General features: G+C 45.2%; 1 protein-coding gene across 3 annotated transcripts in view; it reads right to left on the bottom strand.

The window, feature by feature from the left end:
• Positions 1 to 24,692, bottom strand: part of PNPLA7 (patatin like domain 7, lysophospholipase) — a 127,383-nt gene that overhangs the window by 53,770 nt on the left and 48,921 nt on the right. For all 3 annotated transcript variants that reach the window (XM_086763494.1, XM_086763496.1, XM_086763497.1), the window contains 3 exons: positions 23,753 to 23,866; positions 12,348 to 12,408; positions 10,031 to 10,180 (listed from right to left, as the gene is read on the bottom strand). In XM_086763494.1, the coding sequence (XP_086619620.1) occupies positions 10,031 to 10,180; positions 12,348 to 12,408; positions 23,753 to 23,866 (325 nt within the window). The remainder of the gene's footprint in view (positions 1 to 10,030; positions 10,181 to 12,347; positions 12,409 to 23,752; positions 23,867 to 24,692) is intronic.

Consider the following 24,692-nt stretch of genomic DNA (forward strand, 5'->3'; position numbering starts at 1 on the left):
CGGTGGATGCCCCATCCCTGGAAACATTCCAGGCCAGGTTGGCCGGGGCTCTGAGCAACCTGATCTGGTTGGAGATGTCCCTGCTCCTGGCAGGGGGGTTGGACTGGGTGGGCTTGAAAGGTCCCTTCCCACCCAAACCATCCTGTGATTCTGTGATTCTATGAAACACATAATCTGTTCATCCTGCTCTGAACCAACTCCCTCAGGAATCCCAAAGCTCTCTGCCGTAGTTCAGCCCCGATCGGGACCAGACTACGCAGTCTCTCTCTCGCTCCCCCCACCCTCCGAGAGAACAGGGAGAGATAATATAAGGAAAAACGGCTCGAGGTTTGAGATAAGGACAGGGAGAAATCCTTAAAGTTACCGTTATGGGCAAAACAGACTCGACTTGGGGAAAACTATTCATTTATTACTACAAACAGCAGGATAATGAGACAGAAAACAAGATAACCTCCCTCCCCCCTCCCTCTTTCCAAGCTTAACATCTCTACCACCTTCCCCCCCTGAGTGGCACAGGGGGGAAGAGGGAATGGGGGTTGCGGTCAGTTCATCACACGTTGTTTTATGCCGCTGCTTCATGGTCAGGGAAAGAACTCCTCACATTCCTCCCCTGCTCCAGCATGGGGTCCCACCCCTATGCCACAGTCCTTCCTGAAACTGCTCCGGCATGGGTCATCTCTTCCACGGGTGCAGCCCCTCCAGAACAGCTGTCCCAGCGGGCCCTCCATGGGCCACAGCTGCCTTCAGGCATCCACCTCCCCCGGTGCGGGGTCCTTCACAGGCTCCAAGTGGATCTCTGCTCCTCCACGGACCTCCACGGGCTACAGGGGGACAACCTGCTCCACCATGGTCGTCACCACAGGCTGCAGGGGAATCTTGGCCAGGAGCCGCATTACTCCTCCCCCTCCTTCTGAACTGACCTTGGCGTCTGCAGCCGTTCCTCTCAACAGGCTGGCAGATGTCTCTCAGGATCCTTTTTACATCTTATTCACTTCTCATCTCCTCTCCACTTCTTGCAGCCGGGCTGGACCGAGTCGGGCGCAGTTGGCCACCTGGCGAGAGGCCAGAGGGTGAGGCCTGCAAGGCCCATGAGGCCTGCGCCTCCCCCTCTGCACCTCTGCCCCCGCTCAGCTTCTTCACATCTTCTCTCCTTTCTTTTTTTTTTTTTTTCCTGTTTTCCCCTTCTTAAATACGTTATCGCAGAGGCGTTATCACGGAACATTCTGCTACCAATTGGCTCGGCCTTGGCCAGCAGCGGGTCCGCCCTAGGCCCGGCCGAGTCCACTGAACAAAGGGGAGCAACTTCTAGCAGTTTCCTACAGAAGCTGCCACCTTAGGCCCCCCCTCACTAAACAAAACCACAACACTCTCGATAGCAGTGCTGCTACCTGTGCCATACGCCAACAGGAATCTATACCACTGCCAACCCCAAGCAGAAAGAGTGCACATGAAGTTTCTTGAGGGCACTTCAGTCTATTTTTCTTATCAGCAATTTTATTTCAGCAGCAGCAATACATGCCATATGTGGTGGAGGCTGCAGAATAACTGCAGCTAAACACAAAAAAGCAAAGGAAAGAAAACCTGAGGAATTAACCTCGTATCTAAAGAAAATACTGTCTCATATTGAGAGAAAAATTCACATTTACAAAAATGAAAAAGCAGTTGCTTTATATTAATGTTTTCATAATGTAACCCTACATTTTTTCATTAATAAAAGAACTGAAATTTATGTACAAAATAACAAAGCACTTAATTAGGTAAGGTCTCTCTAGGCATTAATAAAGCAGCACGCCTTAATGCATTTAGTAAAAAAACCAAAGAGCTGTGAATTAACAACACTGTCACAATGTCACACTTGTGTGCTCAAAAATCAAAAACCACCAGTACGGTATCTGGAGCTGGTCATCCTGACCTTCAGGGTCAACTCATTTTCCCCACAGTGCTCAGTTCCTCCTGTGCAAACTTCACTCTTGTTGTAACATACTTCAGTGCTAGGCTTGAAAGGAACTCAGGAGTATGATTTTTCATCTTGTATTTTCAAACATCCAGACAGCGTTTGCTCTTTGTTACGCTGATTATGATCGAAGAGCAAACAAAAATGGACAAAAATATCCCATAAGTTGTAAGAAAGTATGGAAGAGAGGATGATGACTTGAGAAAAGAATTTAATTTCTGCATCCCCCAATAAAGTTTACGGTAGTTGGTTCCTCTGAAAGCAACAAGTCCCAAGCAGAGGGAATTCATTCACAACCATTTCAAGACCTGAACTGGTTTAACGCACCCTTCACTCCAGCATCTGTGCTGCTCCTCTGTTTGTGTTTGTTTAACACAGGGAACAGACCCAATGCTTATGGGGGCTTTTACCACTTAACTTTTAACATCGGTAGATTCTTTGATCTGGTTCACCACTCGGCCTCACAAAGAAACTGGGCTAGCTCAACTCTGGACGAGGCAATGGGATCAAGAGAGGTCGCCCAAAAGAAATACTCATGACATTGCAAGCTATGAAGACAGCTAGGGAGAGAGGACAGGTAGATTCTGAAAAAGCAGTCCACAGCAGAGTTATCATTTGTGTTCATTAATGTGTTAAAGTTCTCAGCAAAACAGAAATGATATGTAGACCAAATATTCTTCCAGGATACGTGACTTACAAAGCTTTATGACAGTGGTGGAAGTTTAGTAGGCAAAGATGAACAGCCAGGAATGCAAAATGAGCTGAGGAACACAATAAAAATGTCAAGTAAGAGAGACTAACAACGAGGAGGGAACAGCATGCTCCACCTCTGTGTTTGCTTGTTACCTCACTGCACCAGGTCACTGAGATCCACAAACGTCAGCCAAAGAGCCTGGAGTGCACGGTACTGATCTGATGCACGGGGGCACACACCCAGGGGGAAACCATTAAACCAGCAACTTAGCCCGCCAGAACACCTTTTATTCAAGGAGAGAGAGAGACTTTGTAGAGCTGGGGGGTATCTTTATGTTAGTCCAGGAGATGGCTACTTCATCCACAGTTATCTCCAACAGGGACAACACATCCCCGTCAAGCACCAAAAGAGCCTTGGAGAGGGATGCAACTTCAGAAATCACATCCACTCACCTCACTTTAGTATTTGGGAACGAAGCAGTTCCCAGTACACGACACAAACACGTGTGTACAGGCAGCACAGCCATGCCGGCTCGGGAGGAGTCTGCCCAGCATCCCCTCTGCACACCGGCAGCGCGTCGCCCAAACCCAGCGCAGAACAGGGTGATGCTTCCAACGGAACCAACTCTGTTTTGCTTCAGAAATAACAACCATCTGCTCTACACTTCCAATTTCTAGCAAGCTCCCAATTAATCAACCATTAAATAACCCTCCATTAATGTGATCAAGAACACCAACATATGTGTTCTCAAGTACATAAAGCAGAACGACCAAAAGTGTTATTTAAACTAAACTGCTGAGAGCAACGAAGTAACTGAAATCATTCTCAAGTACATACCCCTCGAACAGCCACACCAGCAGGCAGGAATCTCCAAGATGATGCGTTATCATCACCACACACCATCATCTAGCGATGCTCTCTCCACACTCAGCCTCGCAGGCAATTTACAGCTGCAGCTGGCATCATGAAAACATTCCTCCATCCTCCCACAGCCGCCTGCACCCTTCAGGGATTGCTCTCTTCCAGCAGGATTAGACACGGGGGGAACAGCTCGAAGTCAAGAACAGAGGAGAGGTACGAGGTAACATTAAATACTCATTTAAGCCCAACAGTGTGTCTCTGACTGCAAGCAGCAGCAGATTGCTGGGGAAGAGTATCAGAGCAAGGCAAATTTAATGACACTCTCCGAGCCTCCAGCAATTTGCAGTTCATGAATTTCTCAAGCCAGAGGTGATGACTTAATAGCCCCTGGGAGATTTTTCTTTCAGCAAACTTGCTGGGATTCTGAATCCTGGCTTTTATACACTTCAAGTGAGGAACACAGCATGGCAGCAGTCTTACCCCCAGGCACAGAGGATCATGATTCATGGGGAAACCTCATGGAGCAACTAAATTGGTACTCCAGAGTCATCTGCGTTTCAGTACAGAACTACAAGTCCATGAAAGAGAACTGAGGGGAAAAAAATGCTGGCAAATATCAGAGGTCTAGTTCATTTTGTCTTTTAAGAATTTAAGGCACTCAAGAAAAGGCTGAGACAGCCCTTCAGCAAGGCTTCCAAGCTCAAATCCTGCCCCAATAAAGAGACCTAAGTATCACACAAGAGACATAAAACTCTTCCTCTCTTTCCAAAGATGAACATAGTACTCGCTTCTGCAATTTTTTTTTTCCACATAACACCAACTTCACAAGATGTGAAGGAGTGGGAAAACAGATATCCTAGCTCTACGTCTGATAAAAAACCATTAAAAAGTTGCCCAGAGAAATCAGAGGCCCAGAGGTCAAGAACTGATCTCTGATGGTGAAAAATGGTTGCAAATCCACCTCAACTGGAAAAAAATGCTTGTACAAAAAGATACTGCCCCGTATAAAATGCACTGTGGAATAATTTTAGCACAGCAAACTTACTTGCCTGGACTTCCTCAAAAGAGAATTTATATTTGGCCTAATAAAAGTGTACAAAATTATATGTCAAGGAGAGAGAACTGATAAATGAGTTTGATGTCCCAGCATTAGAAGATCTCATTCCAGCACAAAGTACCAAGTCGTGCCAGGGTCCAGGCACCACATTAAACACTTAACATTTAAATCTAATCTGTGTATAAAGAAGGGAAATTCAGGCAGAACTACAATTAAAAACTGCAATAAATTATTAGTAAAGATATTTCAGTGAGCTTGCCAATACATTATACATTTTTAGAAATGAAAAAGAAAGCTTATATTTAAAGGGCAGAAAGGAAGGAGAGACACGTATGTTGGATTTGAATCTCTCTCTACTTCAGTTTGAAATTGCAGATGATCAGAGGGCTCCCACATATCATCAGCATTTGCACAGCCATGTGGTATCATGTATCTGGTCTCAGTCAAAGAACAACAACAAAAACACAGAGTCATGCAAACACTTCTTAAAAATCTGAATACTGCAGAAGAGCTTTTGATAAAAGTTGCTCCCAGCTCTACCAGGACAGCCTGGATTTATTGGGGGGCGGGGCGCGCTTCGGTGGCAGCTTCTGTAAGAAGTTTCTAGAAGTCGCTCCCCTTTGTCCAGTGGACTGGGCCAGGCCTAGGGCGGACCCGCTGCTGGCCAAAGCCAAGCTGATTGGTAGCAGAATGTCCCGTGATAACGCCTCTGCGGGAACGTATTTAAGAAGGGGAAAACAGAAGAAACGTAAGAAGATGTGAAGGAGCTGAGCAGGGGCAGAGAGGGGGAGGCGCGAGCCTTGTGGGCCTTGCACCCCTCACCCTCTGGCCTCCCGCCGGGCGGCGACTGGGCCCAACTTGGCCCGGCCCGGCTGCAAGAAGTGGAGAGGAGATGAGATGTGAAGAGACCCTGAGAGGCGTCTGCCTGAGCCAATTGTGAAGAATTTCTTGTGAGAGGAACGGCTGCAGACACCGAGGTCAGTGCAGAAGGAGGGGGAGCAGTAACGCAACTCCTGGCCAGAATTCCCCTGCAGCCCGTCGTGATGGCCATGGTGAGGCCGGCTGTGCCCCTGCAGCCCGGGGAGGCCACGGAGGAGCAGAGATCCCCCCGCAGCCCGGGGAGGACCCCACGCTGGAGCAGGTGGATGCCTGAAGGAGGCTGTGGCCTGTGGAGGGCCCGCTGGGGCAGCCGTTCTGGAGAGACTGCACCCGTGGAAGAGATGACCCACGCCGGAGCAGTTTCACAAAGGACTGTGGCCCACGGGTGGGACCCCATGCTGGAGCAGGGGAGGAATGTGAGGAGTTCTTCCCCAGAGGAGGAAGGAGCGATGTAAAGCAACGTGTGATGAACTGACTGTGACCCCCATTCCCTCTTCCCCCCTGTGCTGCTCGGGGGGGAAAGTAGTAGAGATAATGTTAAGCCTGGGAAGAGGGAGGGGTGGGGTAGGTTATCTTGTTCTCTGTCTCATTCTCCTGCTTTGGTTTAATAATAAACAAATAGTTTTCCCCAAGTCGAGTCTGTTTTGCCCATAACGGTAACTTTAAGGATTTCTCCCTGTCCTTATCTCAAACCTGGAGCCGTTTTTCTTACATTATATCTCCCTGTTCTCTCAGAGGGTGGGGGAAGTGAGAGAGTGCATAGTCTGGTCCCAAGCGGGGCTAAACTATGACACAGGATTAAGGGAAAAAAATATTAATAATAAAGAGAGACATCACGTACCTTGACCAGAATTCATCAGCATGGTTATCCTAACCTGAAACTTTGCATAGGACTAAAACTTGCCCATCTTCATTTCACTTCAGTTCAGAAGTGGAAAATTCTGTTCCTGCTTTTTGGAAGTTCTATCACAGAATCATAGCGTCATTGCAGTCTACATCCTCTTTCTCTGGAGACCCAAAGACCAAGATTCAAAGAAAGAGCTTTCACATCAAAGCATACAAGCACAGGGAGCAAAGAAGCAGTGATGCGGCCTCGGGTTCACCGTGCTCTGCAGGACCTTCCCCCTCTCTCTTCAGCGCTCAGATCATGTTTTACATTTCTGCCTGTCTCCAGATGAAAGCAGATTCACGTTGAGTTATTCCCACCAGAAACCAAGTAACTGCTTCATTGTCCAGCTTTTAACAGAACAAACACCATGGAAACGCGAACATCCCTTGGTATTTAACTGGGACACATTCACACTGTCCAGAAACAATATCTGAATTACTGTAAACCACAGAAATACCAAACCTCAAAGAAACCAGCACAAAAACCGTGGTTGGTACCACATGTTGATGCTCCCTGCGTGCTGAATGCAAGCACAACGCGGTCAGCCAGGCCACCGTGCTCTGGGGCCCAGAAAGCCCAGTATGGGAAGTAATCTGGTCACATGAGGAGCTCCCACTACAAATTTTAAAAATCAGAAATTTTTTAGAAGTATAATTAAATTCGCACAACAGAATCAAGCAACCAAACCAATAAACCTTGCCACATTACAGCCAGAAGTAGTTTGGGGAAAAAAAATTCTGAAAAATTTTCAAGTTATTGTGGACAGTATATATGAATTAATGGTGTAATGAAGCTTCAGCTGTCACACTGAGCTATTCTACTTGTCGTTATTTTTATACTCCTTTAATAAGATGGAAGCAGTTAAAAATTTTTTTTAAAATTACAAAATCCTGTTAAACAGATTAATCTGCAACCAACTCCAACTCATAGCACTGCCAATAGCCTTAAAATGCCAGTTCCAGGACGAGAAAAACCGTCCTCTCATTTTGCAGGCTGTGTTACAACCCAGTCTGCATCCCGGCCGCTCTCCCCGGGCGGAGGGTCAGCCCCAGCGAGGACGGGCTCCCCCCAGGAACTGCAGCAGTTGATCCCTCACCATGGTTCTTGCAACGAACTTGGTATAGCTGCCGGCGTTCTCCTAATTTCTTCTGTCCTCTTGTCTCCAACCTGCAGCAAGGGGATTCTAGGCATCACTGCAGTATTTGTCTACATTAACAGGAAGAGCAAGGCATTTTCTAAAATAATGTACTAAGTTGTAACAGAACACCAAAACAAACAGCTTTCACCCCACACACGCTCATGCATACCGAGGCTGCCCTCCACCGCTCCGGAACGGATTTCAAGCGCAGAGCAATGAAACAATATGGATCAAATGTTAAGCCAAGTGTTAAATGGCAACATCTGATTACAATTTATGGTTTAAAAAAAGTTGGTTCAAGCAAAACCAAAAGAATAAACAAGAAAAATACGCTAATAGCAGCAAATCTACAGAGAGAAACCTGGTATTTTCAAAATTAGGAACATATGCGCTGAAAGAGACTTCCCTAAGAGAGAGATTTTCAATTAAACCTTCTCAAGCATATTAAATAACACCTCTCATTTCCATAAATACATTTAAGGACTAATCGCGGTTCACACCCAAACCCCAAGCGCTAATTAGACAATTTGGAATCCAGAAGTGGGTAAGCACTCAGGTGGCAGAGGCATGGGGATCCCATACACCAGCTGCTCACCAAGGCCCAAGAGCAGATCTTTTCACACAAATGTTCCATTTCCTCGCACGTGGAATGGGTACAGCTCTAGTTGGTCAGGTGAATACCACGTAAACCAGAACGTTGCTTCAGGACACTGACTTTACTACTCATTTCATTTTTTGATGCAAGAAGTCGTTCAAAAAACCAGCACTTTTCCTCATAGCAAAGCATCATGTGGCACAGTGCTCATAGCACCGATAAGGAACACCCAAACAATTTACAGCCATAGTATAAAGGAGAAAATACAAAAGCTACCAAAAAAAAAAAAATTATTTATATATGGCCTGCATGAAAAAGCCCTCAGCACTGTACAGCACGTAAAGACGCACAGCAAAGCACTGGCAGAAGGCTAACCGCTGTCTCGGGGCGCCGTGGGGCTGGGTAAGCAATAGGCTGACGTGAGGAACAGAGGCTCTGAGGGCCAGAGAGCCTGCTCTGCCAGCTGTGCGGTGAAGCAGATGGCTAGCTGTGTTTCCACACAACACTCCTCTGCCCACTGCAGCCGTCTGCTCCGTTTTGGCAGGAACTTCAGATGCCAAGGTTGTACAGCACTATCTACAGCCGCCAAGCACTGCCGAGCCGGCAGTGTGGGAAGAGAAAAGAGGAGAGAAGGCTGAACGAGGAAAGGCCAAGTGATCCACACAAAACCCCTCGTTCGCTACGTTCTAGTTGCTTTCAGCCAGAATGGTTATTTTTATTCTGAATAGTCCATCCATGTACTTAAGTTTCTGTTTGTTTTGTTTACAGGCTCCCAGCACTGTCACACATCAAAACAAGCTGGCAGCAATCCATAAGAAGTACCCATTAGCAATACAGCTCTGGCTGAGATCTATGCTCCGTTAAGGATGCAAAATCTTTCTGCCATCTCAAAATAAGAGGAATCTTCAAATGCCCATGAATCAGTCCTCACTGTAACACACCTCCACAAGCTGCATACAAATCCATAGTTCCAAAGGTGAAAGAATTCAAGCATCAAAGCCTTTTTCCTGTGCTTGCTCTCCTAAAAGATTTTTTTTAAGCAACACGATAAGGGCCAGCTCCAGATACCCCTAAGGTCAAAAAGGAAATAACCAATAAACGTAAGTGGTTATACCTCAAGCATCAGGTAACCTGTACTTCTCAAAATAATAAGCCATGAGATAGCAGACCAACAATTCGTCACACGACTACAGGAGGTTTACTGAAGAGATCTGTGATAGTGTATGAGGATGAGAAGAGGGTGTTCAGGAAATGTAGTACTGAGCGTGAACTGAAGTGTGAATTAAATACACGGTTTTGTGAGCAACTGGAACTTGCACCCACAACTTCACCAACAGATAAAGCAGTTAATGACTCAACTGTGAGCTGAATACATGCTTTTGTGAGCCCAAGACAAACAAACAAGCTGGCAACAAATGGCACAATGACTTAAGTTTGGACTTCCAGTGCCAACCTGGATCTCCTTCACAAGCCTATTCCATCAAGTCTTATGCCTACCACTCACTGCACGACCTCAACAAGAGAAAACTGTGTAAGCCATCCTCTGCTGAGTGAAGCCGTAATGACTGAGGAAGCCTGAAAGCTCTCAGACATGAGAGCGAGCGAACCAGACTCTCAGACAGGCGCTGTGGGAAGCGTGCACTGGTGGTGGGATTTGTCCCCTGGAGCGCCTGCAGCCCTAGGAGTGCTGACGGCAGCCGAGGCGACAGGCCAGACGCATTGGCTGGTATTTCTGAGACATTAAGGCCACAACGTTTTCCACTAAAATTACAGGCACATTGGGGATGGGAACAGAGAAGCAGGAGTTTATGAAAAAGGCTGATCCTGAGCCTTGCTGTACCGCTGCTCCCCTCAACGCAGCACAAATCCACCTCTGACCAATGACAGATACCTAGCCTTAACTCTCTAAAAAGACAAGCAGCATTTATTTCCCGCGATGCGGTAACGTGTAAACACTTCTTACCCACAGCGCTGAGAGCATGCTTGAGCTCCAGAGTAAAAGCCGTAAGCGGCACCTCTTCAGACACCGGCATGATTGCTACTGTGGAGAGATTGCTGGCAGGATTTCCGGCATCCCACTTGCTACTCGAGCTGTGTAATCCAAGAGGATGACCTGTTTGAAAAGAAAAAACTTGCCATCAGCCAACCCAGAAAGCTCGGTGTCATTTCATTGTTTTCAGCTGTCAGACAGCAAGGAAAGGATCACTGAATTGCTTAACCTAAGATAAATGTAACATCCTCCATATCACATAAAATGAAAGAGTTCCCACCTATCTCATTTGTAAGAGGATGAAGATCAATTTCCATCATTTTTGGCTGCTGACACAGCACGCGTGGGTACAAGGCAATGCTAAAAATATCCGGATGCCAGGAACAGGTTAAATACAATGTGCATTCACCTGACCTGTTAAGGAAAAGATAAAAAGGCACTTTGCTCGCTTCGAACAGCCACAGCTTTGGGACAGGCATTGATTCGCCCACAAGAGGAATCGGATTAACTAACAAAACCTCAAAACCTGTTGTCAGTGTCAAAATACTCCAAAAAATAACATTCCCTTTTTATGGTATTCCTAACCAAGGCAATAAACACCTGTTTTCAACAAAGTTCCTACAGGGAATGTGTCTCTCCAAGATGGGAAAATGTGGAGCTTTACAGGTATCTGCTTAGGTGTATTAAAATAAAATACGGAGCCTCTGAGGTAGCTGCAAAGTAACGGTGGAGGGATCTCCAACATAACACGGTAAGCTCAGTAAGGAAAAGAGTGTGGGCAGAGGAAAGCATTTTTTGACAGAAGCATGCAATGCATGTGACAAAGACTAACATCTTCCTAGATAGTTTAGAACGGGTAAAGATCAGTGACAGAGGTGTTCTACAAACTGTTCTTTTTATTTGATATTGTTTCTTTTCTCTTTAAAGAAGCCTTCTCAAACAACCTTACCCTGCTGCTAATGCCTACCAACTCAACTCTAAGTACACGATAAACTTGTCATCTAAGTTGGGATTTAACATCCCACTTATCTCATTTCACCCAGGAAAGGCCTAACACGCACCATTAAGATGAATTCTTGAGATGGACATATGAAATCCTTGATATGGCATGCGAAAACTCATTCAAAGTCTATGCAAGACTGCCAGTACACTGCAGGACACAAAGAAATGTCAGATAAACCTTTCTCAAATATATTCAGCAACTGAGTTATTCATTTCAAGTCTTCTAAAACAGCTCTGCACAGAACATTAAATAGTTTTTCCACTCTTTGCTGCTCTTCAAGAAGATATCTGGAGGTTCAAACAAGTTACACATCACTGCTCAGCTCCTTCAACTCCATCGGTCCTTTCTTCCTCAGAACTTCAACGGCGACTCCTTGACTGAACTCCTGTTGCTATTACTAGTTTTCTCCAGATAGCACATTGTCATATTTCCCAAGCAGTGCAGACTCTGCCTGAAGCCATAAATGCATTTCCGCGTGCACAAAGGTGTAGGTACCATTATCGCTAGAGATCGGTACACAACTGACCGTGGACAGAAAGCTGAGCATGTAAATAAAGAGAGGACTTTGAGATTCACTCCTCAAGACTGCTCCAAAACATGAGTTGGCTACCTCATTTTCAGCCTCCTTAGAATATTGTAAACACAGCAATTAAAGTAATTTTTAAAAACCCCAAACAAACAAAAACTAAAGAACCTACAGCCGCCTCAGTAGTTAATGTGCATCTGTTTTCTTTTAAAAGCTGCTCGAGAAAATGTGGAAAATCTCCTCCTACTCACTCAATTCAATCAGTAAATACACTTCATTTTGCCTCTGCCACATCCACCAGGCTTAGGGACTAATCCACAGCAGGCCATTTCCTCTCAGACACTCATCAAGGCAATGCAAAGACAGACATATTAAGTCGGTCTGCATGCAGACGCCACTCAGCATGACTACCCGCTTCAAATCTATTACAGCTGCTATTTCCAACGCTCCCTCTGAAAGCTTCTCTTGCAAGAAATTTCAAGGAAATTTCACTGCACATATGCAGAGGTACTTTTCTATCTCAGTTGCAAATCATTCCATTCCTACACTTATTTAGCCGTGCTCTGCCAAAAAAAAAAAAAAAATATATATATATATATATAAAAAAAATAAAAATCACCATTCACTTATGAGAACAGCTAAAATATTTAGTGACAAATTCTCTTTTCAAGTATGCGCTTTCTGTTTCCAGATTTAACGATGTAAATCTGGCTCCGAGGAAGCACCAGCATCAATGGGAGCAGTCCAGGAATGAGTCTTACCTCCCTGCTGCAGGCTGCCAAGAATCTTCTCGCCCAGCAAATGAATAAGTCTAGTCACAACCTAGCAAGGGGAGAGAAAGAAAAAGACAAGAAACAAACATTCAGGCAGAATGTACTTGAAATAGTGCATCTAAAGGGATGCTGTCAAACTTTTGCAAGCCGTTAGCGCAAGCTGAACTAGACAGAGATAAGGTTTTATCAGCGTAACTTCTTTCCTGGCTGTAACGCATGGGGATTGATCATTTGTCTTGATTTATTTTACCTTGGCTTACTCTAATCTGGAAAAACAAGAAAAGAAAACAAACAAACAAGCAAAAGGCAATATTTAGCTTGCTTTGAGAACAAAAGAAAAAAAAAATCCAACTATTTTGGGAAACATGTCAAATTGCATTTTCACTTCTCTTGCCCCTCCGCAGCGTGACTGCAGCTCCGCGGCCGCTGCACACCTCCACTTTCGGTAGGTACTAAAGGTTCAAGCCTGTACTCAGCCAGACGCTCCATACAATCCTCCTTCCTCCTGGCTGCCGTGAATTAGTCAACATTTACAGAAACCAGTTTCAGAGAACTGGAACAAAGGGACAAATACACACTCTGCAGAATCAGAACTACCCAAGAAATTGCTTTCTCCCTCAAATCACGTTTGTGTGGTACCTTTGAAGGGACAGACTTTTTCCCAGTTTTTTTTTTCCAGCTGGACTTACATCGATATAAGCCAATATTCAAATAGTCAAGCACATTTGAAAACCACAAGCTTATCTCCAACATTTACAATCAATAACCCCAACAAGTGGTGCAGCAGACAACTAATAATTGCAAGACCAAGGAATGACAGACTTGGAAACGTATCATTTATTCTGAAAAGCTATGCACGAATGTTTTGCCAAATAATGCAAAGAGATATGTAAATGCATGAAGAATCAATAGAGCAATCACTAGATACTCTCCCCCAGACAGAGAATTCAAAGGTCAAAATAACTCTAATCTTCAGGAGGACATAGCAAACCAAAAACCACACCAAAAATTCCCCGAATTCTTTATCAAGCTGAACAAGCAGCAGCAAATGGCTCCCTTGGATTTGGGACACAGAAAATACACACTGTTCCCGTAAGAACAAGCAGTTCAGGATGCATCTTTCAAACAAAAGACCATGTAAGCATCAAGACAGGTCAGCATGCCCATCAGAATCATTTATATGTCCTGCTTTAAAGAGAAACAAGATAAATTGCCCTAGACTGAAACTCCACAGCTTTCATAAGCACCAACATTTTTTTTTTTTAGCATCTGGAGGAGGAAGGGAGAAGAGCAAACAGGGAGCTTCCAACATAGCGCGACTTACAGCGAGCAGTAAGAGTTAAGTTATTTCAGTAATTTCTATCCCATAGCCATGACTGCAAGTTCCTAGAGATGCCACATCAACCACCTCCTCAGTGATCCAAGATCAGCTTCAAAGTTTCTCTTATTTGCACCAACAGTAGACACACATGATCCGTACCCGTCTCACCAAGGGCACTGTTGCAGCACGATGGCCGCTAACAAGCAACGGCGGAACAACGGCAGCTATCGACAGCAGAGGAGCTCTCAGCCTCCTTCCTTACCCTGGAATGTCAAACAGGATCTCAAACGCTTCATTTGTCCAAAGTACAACAAAGCTGACGATCGCCCAGCCACCCACTGGACTCGTTACCACTTTAACACCACCAAGATCTGGGGTTCAATCATGGTGCTGGGTGTAGCTACCGAAAATTGTCCCAACTACAGGGAGCAGGGAGGGAAAGAAGGAATTCTTAACAAAAGTTAGGAGACAGATTGCCCTTCCTACAGGAGACAACCTGCCTCTCGAGAGCGTTCGCTACACCCAGCTCACACGCATTCACCTAAACCTGCACCTGCACACTAGGACTTTCCTTAAGCAGCCTTGGAAGGTGTTAGGAACATTTTACACTTCTGAACCACTTAACTGTCAGAATTTTAATTACTTACTAAAACCACCTCCTGTATTTATAACTTTTTCTGCTTTACAGACAGTCAAGGAGAGCTCCAGCTAAGTTAAAGAAAATGTCCAAGGTTAATGACGGAACTAAGAATAGAATCTATTGGTCTCATTTTCCAGTTGGCTGCTCTTGTTACCAGGAAATATTATTTGTCTTGTTTGCTAGAGCAAACCTTGCAGCCTTGGTACGTATAGATATGGAAAAATTATTTCCCTGGTGACTTTGTAAGACAAGCAAATTGCTAACCATAACGGGATGAGTCACTCTGTCGCAGTCATGGCAACGTCGAAGGAACATCAATTTGGGATCAGAGCTAAGAACTGGCCTGAAATTTCCTTGGAGTTTTATATTACGTACACTAAATTTTCTTTCATAAAAAGGCAATGTGTTCCTTTAAAAATGACTTGTCCATCCGTCTGAGGAAGAAGTCAATGTAAATCACATCCCTTCATCGACAACAGACCCAGGTTCCACGAGCGACCTACACCCACTACTGTGCCGAGCAGCTGTCACCCAATTCAGTACAACTGGGAGAACTCAAGAAAAGATCACCCTTCAGGTTTCCAAACCCCTTTCTTCTAACCCCTCTAGTAACCTGGCACAAGGAGAGGGAGCAGCCCAGCCAGACGCAGCCCAAGAGGCCACGCAAGGAGGCCAGGAGAGCCAGGGAAGGACCAGGGCTGACATGGAGGGGGCTGGTTTGGCTTGGGGAAGGGAGGAGGAGGAACCAAGCAGAAATTAGCCCTGGGGCTGGGAGGTCACGCACCCCACAGGGAAACAGAGTTGTTCCAGGCACGCCTAGACGAGACAGAGGCAGGAGAAAGGCAGGTAACAGGGCACTGGCAGGCAGGTACCTCAGCACAGACATCCGGGCAGCGATTCAGCAGTCGCTTATTCCCACCCTCCCTATTTAGCCAGATTTCGTAGGAAAAGCTCTGGGAATTGGCAGTGAGGGTTTGGGCAGAGGGGGAAGGCAGGAACTCTGGCAGTAGCGCTGGGAAGAAGCAGATTAACCTGGAAGAAACTGTTAAGTTTTCCATCCTCTGGAGGTGCCACACAGCCTCCACCACTGCCCCCAGTGCAGCCGAGCCAGTGATGGACTCTGGTACCAGTTTTGCAAAAGTAGCCAAGACTTCCAGCCCCTCTCCCACGCAAACGCCCGTCTTTCCCAAACACGGTGCCAGGAGAGCGCAGAGCACTTCCCAGACAGCTCTAAATGCAAAATTGTCTCATTTCCTCGGTGTCACCGTCACGCAGGGCTAGACGGCCCTCACAGCACAGCTGGAAGCGTCCGGTGTGCTCATCCCTACGGCACATCCTGCATTTTACAGGCTCTTCCAGCACCCATGCACCCAGCCCTGCACGCACATCCCCCTCTCACAGACAGAGCCGCAGCCCAATCTGCTGGCACAGAATCAGGCCGTTGGGATTTAAGCTTTGAAGAAAAACCTGCACTGCAAAAAGGCAGCGAGCTGGAGTCCAGACTTGGCCAAGAACACCAGAGGCTTCTAAATTAGGCAAGAATCGTTAATTGCCTGCAAAGGAAACGCAACTTTTTGACTCTAGGTATGGAGATAAACTTGTTTTAGTGTCTGAGGAAGTTGAATTATTTGTCATTCCTCGCTATTAAGAGCCGCACCAGCAGTGAGCAGATCCTGCTCAGTTAGTCACAGGTAATCACTTCAAACAGTAATGAGCAGCAGAGACATCAATTAGGCATTTCTGTTGTAAGGCCAGGCGTGAACAGAGCTACACCGCTGAAACTGCCACGCTGCAGGTTAAACTTCTCCTTGTGACTCGGAGCCCACTTTCCTACCCACCGCTGCCATCTCCAGCTGGGAACTGACTCAGAAAGGCCACAGGGCTTTGCCAGGAACCTAAATATACATCTATAGGGTCTCGCAGCACGAGCCTGGACTCTGGAGCCATGCAGCCTGTCTGGGTCGTAAAGACAACTAGGTCACCTTAAAAAAAAAAAAAAAAAAAGAAAAGAAAACACCAACATCGGCCAAAAATAAAAACCCTAACCTAAAGCAAACAAAAATTCAGTTCCTGAGCTCATGTAAAGGATTTTTCAGGCCAAAAGGAACAAACCTGACCTTACAGGGCTGAAACACTGAGTACTTCTCCATCTCAAAAGCTACTCAGGATTCCCAGTGCATGATTACCGTTCTCCACAAGCCCCCAAACCTCTCCTGCTCTCGCAGATGCTACAGCAACTGTAAATTCATAAAACCAGTCCCAGAGTAGGCCATTCAGTTGAGACAGACATTTTGCAAGGGAAATAAAATCTTGCTCCTCCCACCTACTCACCTTTTCAGATTAACTCACCAAAACACTTTTGTGCAGAGCAAAACAGGGCAGAGTATTTCTTTTTCTGAAACGGCATTAGAGAGCACTTTCCTCAGCACAATCCCACCTCTCTGGCCCAGCTCACCACTCACCACCTCAGCTCACTAGAAACACGCTGGCTTCCTGGCCGTTTCTGAATCCGCCCCGTCACCACTAAGACCCAAGCTCTCTGAGCAGCCCCAGTCCCCCCAGCTCCCTCGTACTGAACACGAATGGCTGCTTCTGCAGCTGCTACAGAGAAAGCTCTGGGAAACCGTTAATTTTCCCTCTGCTTAACTAACGTTCAATTACTCAGCAGACCTGCTGCCTCTGCATTGCAGGGCAAGGACTAACCTTCCCGCTCCCAAGGGGACTGGATTTGCCTACTTGAGGATGACTGGAGAAGAGGAGGTTCCAGAGAGACCTGAGATCAGCCTCCCAGTGCCTAAAGGGGGCTGCAGGAAAGATGGGGAGAGACTCTTCAGCAGGGCCTGGTGTGACAGGACAAGGGGCAACGGTTTCAAAATAAATGGAGGGAGATTTAGATTAGATATTAGGAATTTTATTTTTTTTTTTACAATAAGGGCTATAGAGCACTGTCCCAGGTTGCCCAGAGAGGTGGTTGATGCCCCATCCCTGGAAACATTCCAGGCCAGGTTGGCCGGGGCTCTGAGCAACCTGATGTGGTTGGAGATGTCCCTGCTCCTGGCAGGGGGGTTGGACTGGGTGGCCTGGGAAGGTCCCTTACAACCCTAACCAGTCTGTGATTCTATGACTAATTCTAATTTCAAAACAAGCATTCTCCAGCAGTGGGGCCCAGCAGCATCGTAACTCTGCATCCCTGCCAGCGATGGTGCGAAGGTGGCTTTCTGCTCCCTCCACCTCAGGGCCTGGGGGCTGTCCTGAGCCCCTCATGCTTCGCAGCGACTGTAATTCCCACACCAAGCGGCTACGGTCACTCTGCAGCGTTGTGTTTCCTATAATCCTGTTACATAGTTCAACCTATCATCCACACCTAGCTATCTTCCAAGGCTGGGTTCCAGTTAAAGCTTCTGTTCCTGTTCAGCTGTGAAACTGAAGACTTGCTTCACAACAAGTCCTTCTGAAAGTGATTTTCCTGAGAATTCATTTGTAAAATACCTTCTCAGGGATGTTTATTGCATTCTGCGACTAGTACAGATTGCCTGGCAAACTGACTATCTGCTAGCAGAGAACGATGGGACCCAACAAGGCTTTTTCCCATCTTAGCTAACTTTGAACAAAGCTCATTTAGAGAAATCATGGGAAAATTCCAGAAAATCTACACCAATATCCAAATTCACAGTAACAAGCAACTGATGTAAAAGGTACTGTGTAAGACAAATCCATCTTTCTTAGAAGAGAAAAAAATATATGTAATATATTTCATATATATGAAATATATGTAAGAACAAAAAAAACCAAACTGAATGTGGCTTTCCTTCCAAGTTGTTTCCGATCCTCTCCAGCGGGCCCTCTAACACCACCCATTTCCAAAAGAACAGTATTCTTGCAGTGAAAAACATGGCTTGCAGGTGAGCTAAAGACTTTCTCCGGTGACTTTGAAGTTTAAAAATAAGTTACCTAATAGTTAAGCCTTTAAAACTTCAAATCAGTCATTGATAGGCCAGCTTTAAATTAAGTATGTTAAATAACAATTTATTGGTACCTGCATAGCGGGGTATTGTTAGACCTTCGCATCCATCTGAGATTTAGTTAAAGGACACGTAAAAGGGCTTTCTACCACCCGCAGACCCAATGTGAACAAGCTGGCACAGAAAACAGGACTGCCAAGGGTTTTCTGTTCTACAAAGTAAATGCAATTGGGGTAAAATAGTAATAGCAGCCATTTATCTACACAAACTCGCACAATAGCGTGTTCGCTTCTGCGGAGCTCTTTCTACGAGCCGAGAGTATTCTCTACCAGGTTTCTTAAGGCTTTTTTTGAGGGACAAGGGAGGAGGAGAGATAAATTAGATCATCAACTTGAATAAAACCAGGGCGTTATTGAAGCTTTATACAGCCCCAGATCAGGTAAAACACTCTGTCACAGAACCGAGGTGCTTAGCGAGGGGTCACCGATTAAAACTTCCGACAGTTTGAGAACCGCGGTGACAAAGCAAATCCTAAATGCTCACTTGCAACAATTTCTGGTGCCTTTACAAGCGCCAGTAAAGCACACAGAAGAGCTGCAGCTTAATCCTGGGGCTGCTTGAGCTTCAATCGCTTCTGATCAATTGTGTCTTGAAGAAAAATGTCAGTCTCACATCACTGCTATGACTAAGCACTCGCTCCTGCCCGCCTCGTGTCAGGCAGCTTCAGTCGGTGACCACGCTTCTGCCGAACATTTTTCTCCTCGCCTTTTCACATCTACTTCTCTGACAGTCAAGGAAAACTTATTTTAATGGGCTATGAGAAAAAACACAGAAAAATCTAGAAGCATGGCCTCTCCTGACCTATTCCACAGCACCATATCAAGCTTAAATAACGTGACCCACGATACACACGATGCCTGAGGGAACCACTTTGAAAAGAGGGCACGTCATCCAACTCGCTTTGTGAGGCAGAGAATGGAGGGAAGGCTCCCTCCGCTTCAGAGAAGCTCTGGTTAAAACACGCACACAGAGATAGCAGGGCTCGCTGCTCAAGATGCATGATGGGTTCTGAATATATTTGAAACCCAAGGGTGGACTTAGAGAATTAAAAGGAAGATATAGAAAACTCTATTTTCTATCATGCTTTTCCAGCCTGCAAAAGGCTGGCTGGCAGTTAACCCCCCACGGCTCCCAAGCAACTTCTCAGTGCCATTTCCATCAACAGCAGCAGGTCTAAATTTCAAGTTAGAATTATAAAAACAATCTCAGCTCAGTAGAGGCAAAGATAATCTATGAAATGCGATCCAAGTTATACACTGATGCTAGAACATCTCTGTAATCTGTTCACAAATCCTGCGCTCCTGCCACTGCTTTGAAACCGCTTTGCAGTGCCAAAAATCGTGAGCTGACTCTCTGTCCTACTTTTCAGAACGGAAGGCAGCGATGAAAATAGAAAGAATCAATTCCCTTTTGCTCCTGCAGCTCTGCAAAGCTGCAGGCAGCACCAGAAGCAAGCACGGAGGCTGTCGGAGCAGCGAATGCTCTCGCTGGCCCAGTGCCCTGATGGGTATGCTGGAGAGCTGTGGCCCTCAAGCACGAGCTCCAAGGAAACAAAGGAGAAGTTTTGCCTGTGGACCACCTTCAACTGGGAACGTCTAGGATGCCACAGCCAGAGTGACTCAAGGCTGGGATGCTTTCCTGAGAAGCTAGAAGATGTAGATTTGACTTCTGCAGACTGAACAAGATCTAGAAGACAACATCTGTCATTTCTGGGCACATATTCTGAAATTTAGGCTGTTACTTCTAACTGAGATGAGAATCCCTATGCTCACCCATCTGTTTCATCTCTCAGAACAAGAGCAGCTACAGTGGGTCACACCCAAGATCCCAGCAGAGCAGGATCCCCTCTCTGACAGGACCAAAGCAGATGCCCAGGAGAGAAGATAAAACAGAGGGCAAGCATATGGTGCTTCCCCACGCATCGGCTTGTACTGATGTACCCAGATTGTACATCACAGCTCAAGGAACCTGAATTATTGTGCAGACTAATAGAGCATGATTTCCCTCATTTGACATTGCTCTCACGGGCGAGCACCACTCACGTTTACAATTTTCTTAACCTTCAGGTAATATTTTCTTGCAATGCATTCCAGAGCTGGATCCTTTTCTGGATCATCTACAGACACATCAGGACTGGTGAAAAGTATGCAGGATGAAGTCCTTCCACTAACTCCTAGAATTAAGGGGTTCTCCACCCTCGACAGGAAACAGTAAAGCTCCAGGGTACCTAATTGCAAGGGTAATTCCATCCCAGGAACTGCCCAGCTCCTCGCTGTTACAATACCACTATTTAGGCTGTATGGAAGCTTCAAGAAGAACACTAAAACAAAAGCAATTCTTTCTGGTGCAGGATTCCTCTGAACTAAGAGAGCATCCCACCTGACTCAGGGGAGAAGCAGCAATGTCTGATCACTGTTCCACTGAGCAAGACTCAGGTTAACTCATCCTTACCAGTCGGTAGGGGAGCGTGTGTTTGATGGAGGCAGAGTTGCTTCTTTTCCTAAAAGATGGTTTTCTGATTTGCAGAGGACTAAGAGGGAAATCCTCCCTACACTGCTGAACCACAAGCTAGCTCTTCCTACCTAGTCAATTATTTCACAATTATCGCACCCGCTATCCCTTCATTACTTTATTACTTCTGGTTGGATAGGGAAAACATCATAAACCCTGTGTATAAATCATTCTACTAGAATAACAGGAGAGAAAACAGGAAAAGAAAATTCATCTGGCCCATCCGTCTGCTCAGCACTAAGCACTACCTCAAACATAATTTTTAAGAGGCTACAAAAACAAGTAACAACCTTCCAGCCTTTCTAGGGAGCAGAATCAGCTTTTTCTTAATATCCAACTGCTGCAGTTTCAGTATATCCCCGTCCGCTCCAGTCCAGTACGGTGAGTAGCTTATGCACCTTCTACCAGAAGGGAACTTTATACACTGGAAAATAGCGACCATGTCTTCCCTTAACCTTTCAGTCCTTTTGCCTTTAGAGGTTCATATTTTAAACACCATTTAGCCTCCTTTTTGTCCTCTAGACTCTCTTCACTCGGTCTGCCTCTTCCTTCAAACGTGCTGCCCCAGGCTGGTACCAAAGCTTTTCCACCATCACAAGGATTTCGTCACTCCAAAAAGCATTCTGTTAACACAGTTATTTTTTTCACAACTGCATGACGTTTTTCAGGCACGGTCAGCTTTTGATCCTCCAACGCCTGGATTGTTTTACTAAGAAACTGCTACCCAGACCCTTTTCTCTGTATGCAATTTATTAGTTTCCAGCTCAAAAACCTCTCTCCGGTACACTCCCTTAAAGCTGACTTTGTACTTTCTACTTGACTCAAACTTTCTACTCTATTCCTTTCTTCCATCACTTCAATTCCCTCTCACTTCTGTCTCTCCTCTCTTACCTGATGGCCCTAACAGACCAAAAGAGAAGACACAAGAACTTTGAGGTCATATTAAAAAAATATATTTTATCTTAGGTTCTTCAGACAGTCTGAAGGCATTAACTGCAGAAATCACTTCATTAAAGTTTGTCTTACACTCCTCTTTCTATTTCTAATGCTTGCTCTAAAACAATCAAATAATAAAAATGTAAGCTCTCACATTTTTGATACCAGCTTAACATCTCTCTAGAATTTGGAGATCTCAAACAGCAGCAAGAATATGTTTTTCTAACAACCTTTTTTGCAACATATTTCCTTAAAATATTTATTTTAGCCAAACTGTCTGCAAGCCTAGAGAAAACTAACTCTGTATTCAAGAAGGTCAGGAATTTGAGGCTGACAGGCTGCACTCTTCAGACAGGAGAAGACATTTGAACTTTATTACAAACACATGGTTTGAGTTGTACTATAAACATAACACTGGAGCTCAACTTTAACCGCAAAGCGAAAAGAGTCATATCTCCACAGAAAGCACTTTCTAGGGGAAAACAAGTCTGCCAGCTGACGGAATGGGAAAAGGGAAGAGAGAAAAGAGACACTGAAATCAGTTCTCGCCCCGGACAGGCAGAATTAGAACACAACCTCTGTGCAGATCAGTGTTCAAGGCATTACTACATACTACATGTTTAGTGCTTATGAGTAATTTAAAGCTTAAACGTTTACTGGTAACATTTAAAATCATCCACCATGTAAGGGGAAAGGTGGTTTTAAACTCTACCCAGCTCATTTCCTCACATTTCAATCCATCCTGAGGAGAGTGATATTCAAAAGGGCACCTCAAGGCAGGAGGCCACGCTGTGGGTACCCAGTTTGTGGCCAGTTACATACAGAACCTGCATGCTGCTACCAGTTCATAAATGCAGGCAGGAAATCTGCTCCATTAAATAGAGAACAGAATTAGAGGACTATTCAAGAGAAATTCAGAGAACAGGAGTGCCTTAACAACCCACGACAGAAGTTCCAAAACAAAAGCAAAAAGAACACTTACAGGAATCAAGATTATTTTTCATTTATGTAACTTCTGAACACTTACTGCAATGCTGAAATTCTCCTAGCAATAATACAGACAAAACCCCCACGGTTACTGTAACATGAGAATGCATGAATACAGGTTTTCTATTTACAGTTAAAAAAAAATAAAAAACACTATTATAGGTCCTAAGAAGGCAAAGGAATATAGGTATTTTAATTAGGTTTATCACTATTGCAGGTTTTTTTTTTTTAAATACATTTGGTAAAATAAGTATATGTCTTACAGACAGAAAAAAGAAAAATCAAAAATAGTTTGAAGTAACAGCATTAAAGTATTGCCTGTAAGGCCAGTGCAATGATTTAGTGTTTAGTGTAATGTCTCTGATGCACTTCGGGACAAAAGAATTACATTTCAAGTCCGTCAGCTCCAAATCTGCAGGACAGAGCTATAATGTCAAGCAAATTAAAGAAGATGGATGAGTTGTCGGATTCAAAGGGAGCAATCACAGCCTTCAGGATGCAGACAGATCTGGTAGCTGCAGAATGAGGACTGACAACCTAAAATGCAAGGAAGAGGAAAACCAACCCCCAAGTACCAATGCTCTGGAAATAAAGGTACACACAACCAGGGGCTGACCTGGACTCCTGGTGAGCAAGACAAATGCATAACAACATTGAAAAGGGATTTCAGAAGTCAAACTTTCATTTACTATCAACAGCACCAAGTGCCTGCCACCTTGCTAAGTATGTGTTCTGCATGTGAGCATGAACTTCTTACACACGCAGAACAGCCCTGCCACAAAACACGCTAAACTTGATAAAGGAAGAGAAGCTGGTGAAAGGCTGGTATAGATCAGATCAGGCAGACAAAGAGAACAAAATGTCTTCTCAGTATGCATCAATACTGAGACAAAACCCAGAGGATTTGGTGGTAATGGAGAGTTTTAGCTCCTCAAACATCATCTGAGGTAGACAGAAAACACTTTAATTTTCTTACCTGGGGGAATTTGCGTTTGATAGAAGTCAGCGCGCCCTCGGGGAGCTTGGCGAGCTCTGAATCTCTGACTGCGTGTACTGTGGTGGCTCTGGGCTGATGGGTCAACGCCTCTACCTGAAAGAGCACATACCCAAAACATTAAAGCAATGTGTTCCAAAAATCAAATGTCAGGCTGAAGAAACGGAATGATTCCCACGAACCAGACTGTCACACTTGTTCACACGCGGTCAAAACAGAACGCTGCCTCCCCCGAGGGTGCTTACAGAGGCGCTTTACCGCAGGCCCATCCGTCTGCAGCAAGTATTTCATCCTGACCCCAGATCTCCCCACCACACGCTCTGCTGTCGGCCAGCCGCAGGTTCCCACAGAACCAGAGCCCCGTAGCACCAGACGGACAGCACTAAACAGAAAGTTTTGCGTGAGATTTGCACCTCTCACACACTGCATCTCCAGAGCGAGGACAAGCACAGAGTGCCAGAACAGCAGCCAGAGTCACACAATGAACTCACCTATCACAACACCACTTAAAGCTCTTAATCAATCATTTTTAATTGTGATAAAGCCATCTAAGGGAAAGAAAAACTCCACTTCTCCACTGCTTGCTCTTTCTTCTTGCCTCAATGTCACCTTGAAATACCTTCACTTTACTTTCAGAGCTAATATGGCAACATCCTTGAAATAATCAAGACTTCTTACAAATTAAGGAAAGGGATGAGGAGCAAATCAGCACATTCTGGCCAGAAATGAGCTTTGCTTTTGCAGGTCTGGGGTTTTTCTTTTTTTTTTTCGTATGCCTGTATCTGTGCTATGTAAGCAGGAAAATGTGACAGTACACACCTACCTGAACAGAGCTTGATTAGTTCACCTAGAAACATTTATTTTATTGAGAGTAGAAATTTAAAGCAGAAAATGATCACGCAAAGAAAGTTAATGGGGAGAT

This window comes from Chlamydotis macqueenii, chromosome 20, assembly GCF_036417535.1.
Source record: "Chlamydotis macqueenii isolate bChlMac1 chromosome 20, bChlMac1.mat, whole genome shotgun sequence".
NCBI classification, from domain to species: domain Eukaryota; kingdom Metazoa; phylum Chordata; class Aves; order Otidiformes; family Otididae; genus Chlamydotis; species Chlamydotis macqueenii.